The sequence below is a fragment of the Pteropus vampyrus genome, unplaced genomic scaffold (genome assembly GCF_000151845.1).
Source record: "Pteropus vampyrus isolate Shadow unplaced genomic scaffold, Pvam_2.0 Scaffold8, whole genome shotgun sequence".
Taxonomy (NCBI): domain Eukaryota; kingdom Metazoa; phylum Chordata; class Mammalia; order Chiroptera; family Pteropodidae; genus Pteropus; species Pteropus vampyrus.
This window is the reverse complement of record NW_011888789.1, coordinates 3,606,349-3,613,699: the sequence shown is the minus strand read 5'-3', so window position 1 is coordinate 3,613,699 and position 7,351 is coordinate 3,606,349. Positions and strand designations below refer to the sequence as shown.

The following is a 7,351-nucleotide window of genomic DNA, read 5'->3' as shown; positions in this document are numbered from 1 at the left end:
TTATTTAATATTTAGGAGTAAAAAACTGGAAACACCTTGTGTTTAAATAATTTAGTTAGTTAAATAAAATAATGCAGTATAGGCTTTAAAGTTATGTTGAAAATGATTTTTCAGAAATTGAGTGGAAAAGTGTTCATATTATTGCTAACGAAGAAAGTAATTCATAAAATCATAATATCTAGGTTTTATTAAGAAAAAATAGTGAAATATATTAAAATGTTTTAAAAGTGTTTATAACGATTATCTTTGGGAGGTTAGAATTCAGTTAACTTTTATTTAAAAATATTTGTGGTTTATCTTTATCTTTTAAAGTATCTACAATAAACATATATTATCTTTACAAAACAATAGCTATTAAAGTAAAAGGCAACTCTCACAAGGCAATTAATCAATTTCAAAAAAAAAAAAACCCCAAGAAACTGAAGGCACATTGAAAAAGAATGAATGGAAAAATTGAGATATTTGTGATGTAAAATGTCTTTTAAGAAATAAAGAACAACTACTGCACTGTAAGTTGAAAACATCTTTTATCATGAGTGATGTGAAATCCTTTATTCCACAAAAAATGATTTCTCACAGTGAAATTTCTGATACATTCAATTTAGTCCCTTAGGAGAGTAAATAATATTTCATTTTGCTTGATACACAGAACCAAGTACAGTATTATTGTGAAGTTTATGTAAAGGGTAGAATATTTTTGAAGGATCTGTCAATCTAATTTCTCTTATTCATAAACTAGATTTCATCTTGGTACCAGCGCAATGGCTTCAAGAAAGGGTACAGGCCAAATGCCACGTTGGCAAGGAGGACGTTATGATACCTGGGAGAGGAGCTTTCCAGGCAGGAAGAATCTGGAATTATGCCCTTTTTCCTCCAAGGAAAGAGAAACAAGAAATGGAATTAGACAAGAAAACTAATTCGTTTCCACCCTCTTTCTCAGAGGTTAACCCTTACTGCTGGAAAGCATATTTGATTGTTCAGAAAAATTTGAAAGACTAGCTTTTGCCCTATTGCCTATTAAGAACTATGAGGAAAAAAATGATGACTGCAGGACAATAAAAATAGTGCCATAGTGTGGTTAGGCAGTGACACCTGCTTTGCCTTTTTCCTTCCTATCCCCTCCTATTCCCACCCCAGGTAGCCTCAGGTGCAATGTGGCCTATAGAAGACCCCAGCATTCCCATCGGCCCCTCTGAGACGTGAAGGTGCTTGAGATTTCTGGAGGAATAGTTTGCCAGAGGAAACCTCCTGAGAGATGGTGAAGCAGTAAGGGCTGTATGCTGTGCTATTGAAAGAGTTGAAAGAGACAAAGCTAGTCTCCAGGAGAGAGCCAGACTACCAGTGAGTATCAAGATGTAGGGAAGATAGCCAGGAGAGGTTTTGACAAGTTTCACAAGCCTTGGACCCTAGAAAGAAGCTGACTACTGTGCCTTGGTGGAAAATGGCACAAACCCAAGGACCATCTGCACACTGTGATTGAGACCAGCAAAAGGATCAGCACAAAGTTAGGGCCCCAAATGCCAAATGTCCCAAGATAAGATTTTCCCTCTACAAAGGCACCATCTTGGTAAGGAAGTAATAGTACCTTAGGGAGTTAAATTCAGCAATGAATAAATAAATATTTGACAAAATGAGACTGATTTCATTTTGTCAAATATTTATTAATGCTATCTAGGATATCATTAATTATCAAATTAATGGTTTTCCATGGATACCGAAATGGATGAGAACTTGTAAGAAAGATTACATTAATACAGGAAATAAAAATACAGCTTTTTCTTTGCACATTTGAGTGTTGATTGAATAATTTTATTTGTAGTTATAGTTAATTAGTTTTAATTTTAGATCATTAATTTTAGCTTTGCAAAAAACGATTCCAAGATTCATAGATATTTTTTAAAGAGTAAGTGATTATATAATGAAATCATTGAGACACTCAAATGTTGGGAATTTTCTGGGAAAGCTATAAATATTTCCTTTCTGTCAATCCCTTGGTCTTTCTTTTCCTGATTAAAACAATTAAAATGTTTAAAATGTCATACTTTATTTTTCCTACAAATCTTGATTAAATCTGCTCTCACTATAGTGAGTCTGAGTGATTTGTATCTATTGGTATGTAATAAAATCTTTTAGATAAAATATAAAGTTGTAACTCTCCATTCTCTTTCCCCTTTATGCGTTTATTTTTTTCTCTAACTTGAAGCATCCAACTAAAAAATAGTGTAATACATTACAATTATTCACAGTTCTCTTACTCTTTCTCAATAAGATGGACTATATGTTTTTGCCAGGACTGCTTATAGGATAGTCTGAGATTTTTTTCACATATACAATCACTGACAATTCTCACATACAAGAAAGATAGGCAAATGTTGCTTTTATTTCATATATAGAAAAGAAATAACAGGAGTGTAGATTTTAAATAATTGTCTTTAAGCTTTATTGTGTGTTAGAATTGAAAGTAGAGTGTAAGGTTTACACAAAGAAATGGTTTTGTGTGTTTAAAATCAAACTTTGACTTCTACCTACATGAATCTTATTTGATAATGATAGTGCTGTTGAATTATTTTACTTCCTTAGATGATACACGTTAGAGTGTTAAACAGTTTACTAGGTCATGCTGGTTATTGTAAAGAAATTTGTTAATTACAAGATATCTGCCCCCAATTTACCTGCTTCTAGGATAAAGTTATTTAAAAATATTTAGCATATTAGAAGGTGTGAATATACTCTATGTAAAGTATATCTCTCCTACTGAAAGTTTTTTTTTTGGGGGGTGGAACATGTTATAATAAATTATGTAGAAATATTCAGGGAATGAAGGAGTTTTTTGAAAAAAAAAAAACTAAAAACGAAAATCTTGAGCTCTAGATATGCTGTAAATTACTTGGAATGATCCACAAATTATCTGCTACCTCTTTTTAGAGATCAACATTATATGATGAAATATAATTGGTTTGAATAAATGAAGTTGGAATCTTTTTTCTTCAATGTGAAGATGACTTATATTTGAGAGATGTTTTTTGAACATTGCAGACTTTTAAGTCTGCCAAAGTGAACATTTTTGGAATAACATTAAATATTCCTGGCTAGACTTGAACAACAACAACAACAACACACGTAACTGAGCAAGAGAGTTGATTCTCTTGAAATTATTTCGGTTACTAAGACTTAGACTCAGATATTTATTAAGAGCTAGAAAAAATCAGTCTCCAAAGAGCATTTTATAATTTTTTTTTAAAGGATTTTTGTAGAAGGATATACCATGAGTAACAGTTTATTTGGGGGATAGGGGTTCAGGAAGAAGATTTAAGTTCCTTGAGCTGTTATACCTATTCCATAAATCCACTGGACCTCTGATAGATAATACTTAATTCTGTTTCCTTAGTCATTCAACTCATCTGCTCTGAACAAATTTAGCGGACGCCTTCAGGGTGTCAGGTACTCGCTGAGTGCTGGGCAACACTGACATGATTCCTGCTTTCATGGAGTTTTAAATCTAGTGGGGGTGATTTGATAATCTAATACTCATACAAACACATAGTTGCAAACTGTCAAAGAGAAGTTGCAGTGTTTGGGAGCAGGAGTGGGTATGAAGCCCACCCCGAGGAAAAGGGACTCGACGGAACAGCAATAATTAATGATATAGAGAGAAGAGGGGTGTTGATGTGTCCTTTGGAGGATTACTTACTAAGACAAAGACCTAAGAACTGAGATTTGGGAAAACTTCAAGGTCCTTGGAAAGTTTTGTAAGATAAGGTTGGGGAAATAAGTGAGGAGCCCAGTCTTGCAGGAGTCTTACAGGATGGGTTCAGTATTTCGATTTTTATCCTAAAACATCGTCTACAAATAGGTGATCTAGTTATATGATTGGCAGACACTTTTCTATGTTTCTGCTTGCCCTTTCTGACCAGCAGGGATTTTTTTTTTTTTTTTTAATTTGAATCATTTAGTTGGGGCACACTTTTTTGGATTAGTCAGAGCCCGTCCGCCTATCCTTGTTGGCCTCACACACGTACACTTTTTTGAACCCTGAGGAAAGGGAGTTTGCAGCCTTTCCTCGAGGATTATTAGATTTTGTGCTTAAAATAGCATTAAACGTAGCCGCACAACTAACCAGAGAGCAACCAGCAAACCAGCAGAGAACTGTGCAGGTGGAGTCTGCTCAAGGGAAGGCGGGGTAAGGGGAGGAGCGCTGCGTTGCGACCCACTGCGCATGACCGTTCTACGTTGCCAAGGCAGCGGGAAGGCGGCACCCGGAAGAGGAGCCAGAACGAGCTGCCGGCGCCAGGAGAGGATCATTACTTGCGGGCGCAGGCCCGACTAGTTTCTGAGCCACTCTTGACCAAGGCAAAGAAGATGAAAAGCAGAGTCTGATGCAATGTGATGGCCATCTGCCTAGAAGCTGGGGATTCAGAAGAACAAAGGGAATTGGCCCAAACGGACCAATGGTAGACCTTTCTAACGACACCTTCACGTCCTTTACTGATGAGGTACAGAGTTCCGGTTCTTTCAGCTCTTTTGGAGGACTGCAGCCCTGGTCCCATGACTCTGGGAGCGAACCCGAGAGTAGAAAGCTGTCTACACGTTTGGAATATCAAGATAAACAATCTGAGCTTTCAGCAAAGAAGTTTAGTTGGAAATGGATCAACTACCTTAAGGGCAAAACAACTAACTCTGGAGGGTACCAACCAGACACTAAACTTCAAACAGAAATCACTCCCTTCTCAGATGAAGAATTGCATGCCCTGCAGTCTTTTTGCACTGTTAAGATAAACCTGATCCATCATAGAGCAAACTCTAAGGAGAAAAAGAGCAGCAGGCTTAAAAAGCTGCAGCTTAGATTGGATCCAGAGGCTTCAGAGATAGATGCTTTAAACTGCACGGTCCCCGATGAGCTTTTGAACAGAATCTATTTTAAAAACATGAGGACAATACCAAAGCAGGTGACAACAGCTAAGCAACACATTTCTTCTCGGTGTCATGATTGTAACAGAAAAAGAGCAGAACTGGCTCAGTCTGCCTTCCTGAAACAAAAGAAGACTTTACTGGAGTCATTTCTACTAAAAGCAAAGATAGATGAACATCTTCATACTAAAGACTTTCTTACCTTTATTGGAGAAGCACATCAGGGCCTTCCTAGGCTTTCTGATGACCCCAGAATAATCTGGAAAAGACTGAATGAGAAAAGTCAGATCAGATACTCTGGTTTTGAAAGGTCAGATACAGAACAGAAAATGTAGAAGAATGGAAATAGTGCTTGTCATTTACCTTTTGCTCTACTACTTCCCAAACGACTTACTCTAACCAAACAGGAGATGCTATTTATTAATGATAATGTGTAATGTGTATAGACGTTTCTTTTGTGTATTTGAATAATTATCATCATTTTTACAGGCACTTTGAAAACTAAAACTTTACTATGCTTCCTTTACAGATGTGAGGATTAAAAACTTCAATACATTTTTAAAAAATAAATGGCAATGTCGTAGTTGGAATATTTACAAAAATTTTTATAACAATCCAGAGAAATGCTGGTAGTTTGTAGAAGTACAGAAATGTAAGAGATACTTGAGGTAATAATGGCAATCTTGGTGAAGAAATGGATATGGGGATTTAATAAAAGGTAGATGTTAAGAATGTTACTAAGTTTCTGATTTGTGCACTTGAGTGAATAATAATTTCAAAATTATGTATAGAAACATTGGAAGAGGATAATGTTTGAGGGGAGTGATTAAGAGTATGATTATTTGGACATGGTTAATTTGAGATATATTTGAGACATCCACATTAAGAGGTTGAGAAACATTTGGTTATTTGTGCTTGCAGTCTGGAGAAAAGGTCTAGCCTAGATATTTGAAATAAAGGGATGGGAGGTGCAGATTATTGTCATATTATTGGAAATTTAAGTCATAGATGTGGTGAACTCTTCTAGAAGAGAATAGGGTGCGGAGAAAAGGGCTATGACTAACTCCTGAGAGATTCAACAATTCCTGGCTGGATAGAGGAGAAAAAGCTAGCAGAGGAGGTTGAGAAGAAATTGTCATAAACGATTAAGGACGCTGGGAATGTGTAGTGTTGTAGAGAACAAAGAAAAAATATTTCAAAAGAGATGGGTTGTCTAAGCATGCAAATGCAGGAGAGTTCATGTGAGATAATTTAGTCATGTGTTGGGCTCTTTTGACCTTAGTAACATTCAAATATTACTTTTTCCTATAAAGTTAGCATATTTCCTTTTAGTAAGTCATTCCTAAATAAGATGAAAATCAAATCATTACCATTTTCATAATAACTTTTTTATTTGAAAGCCACATTATGTCATACTTTATCTTGGGCATCTTAACATATTCACATTTCACATATTTGAAATTCTGAATAACTTCCCATTTAGAATTCTCCAATTTAAGGTCATAATCCACCCTGTTAGTCATCTAGGCTAGGAAATCAGAGTCATCTTTTGTTCTTTTTTATTTAAAAAAAAAAAAAAAACTCAATCCCAACCTAACTATTTTTCAGCAAGACCATTAGATCTTTCAGTAGCTTCTGACCATGACTTATTTCTATCTCATTATCACCTCTTTCATCATCTCAGCCCTCCCACTCCTAGTTTCTCTCCTCAGTGCATTCTCTATATAGTTGTCAGAATCATTTTTCTAACATACAAATCTGTTCAAGTGATTCTCTTGATTTAAAAAAAAAAAAAACCTAAATGATTTATCAGTGCCATAGAAATAATTCAGTTTATGTAAGTCCACATAGAGGTTCTTTAATGTCTGACCTAAATTTACCTACTAACCTCATCTACTTCCCCTCTCTATATTTAAGACTCTCTACAAGACCTGTAACTCCCTGAGCTCACTATGGTTTACAAATACACATTTGTTTTGCTAAACTTCTCTTAATTGCCTTTCCAGCTGGTGTATTTTTCTTCCCTTCCTTCTGCTCCCCGCCTCCTTATTTAGTTTTAAATTTTACCAATCTCCTCATATTTTTGTCAATATTTGTTATTTTCTATTTTCAAAAATTATAACCATCCTTGTAAGTATGAAGAAGTATCTCATTTTACTTTCGATTCACATTTCCCTAATGACTAATAATATTCTGCATCTTTTCATGTGTGTATTTGCCATTTGTGTATCTTCTTTGGAGAAATGTCTATTCAAGTCCTTTGCCCATTTTTAAAATTGGGTTGTTTGTCTATTTTGTTGAGTTGTGTGCATTCTTTATATTCTGGATATGAAACACTTATCAGATATAGGAGTTGCAAATATGTTCTCCGATTCTGTGAGTTGTCTTTTCAGTTTCTTGATAGCGTCTGTCAGTGAACAAGATATCTTAAGTTGAATTTGTC

General features: G+C 35.3%; 1 protein-coding gene across 1 annotated transcript; it reads left to right on the top strand.

Annotated features, from left to right (window-relative positions):
* Positions 1-4,248: 4,248 nt before the first annotated feature.
* On the top strand, positions 4,249-5,400 carry CUNH8orf48 (chromosome unknown C8orf48 homolog). The gene is given in 2 exon segments (XM_011371601.2): positions 4,249-4,444; positions 4,447-5,400. Coding segments are annotated over 2 exon segments (855 nt in total). The 5' UTR covers positions 4,249-4,386; the 3' UTR covers positions 5,244-5,400.
* Positions 5,401-7,351: the final 1,951 nt, after the last annotated feature.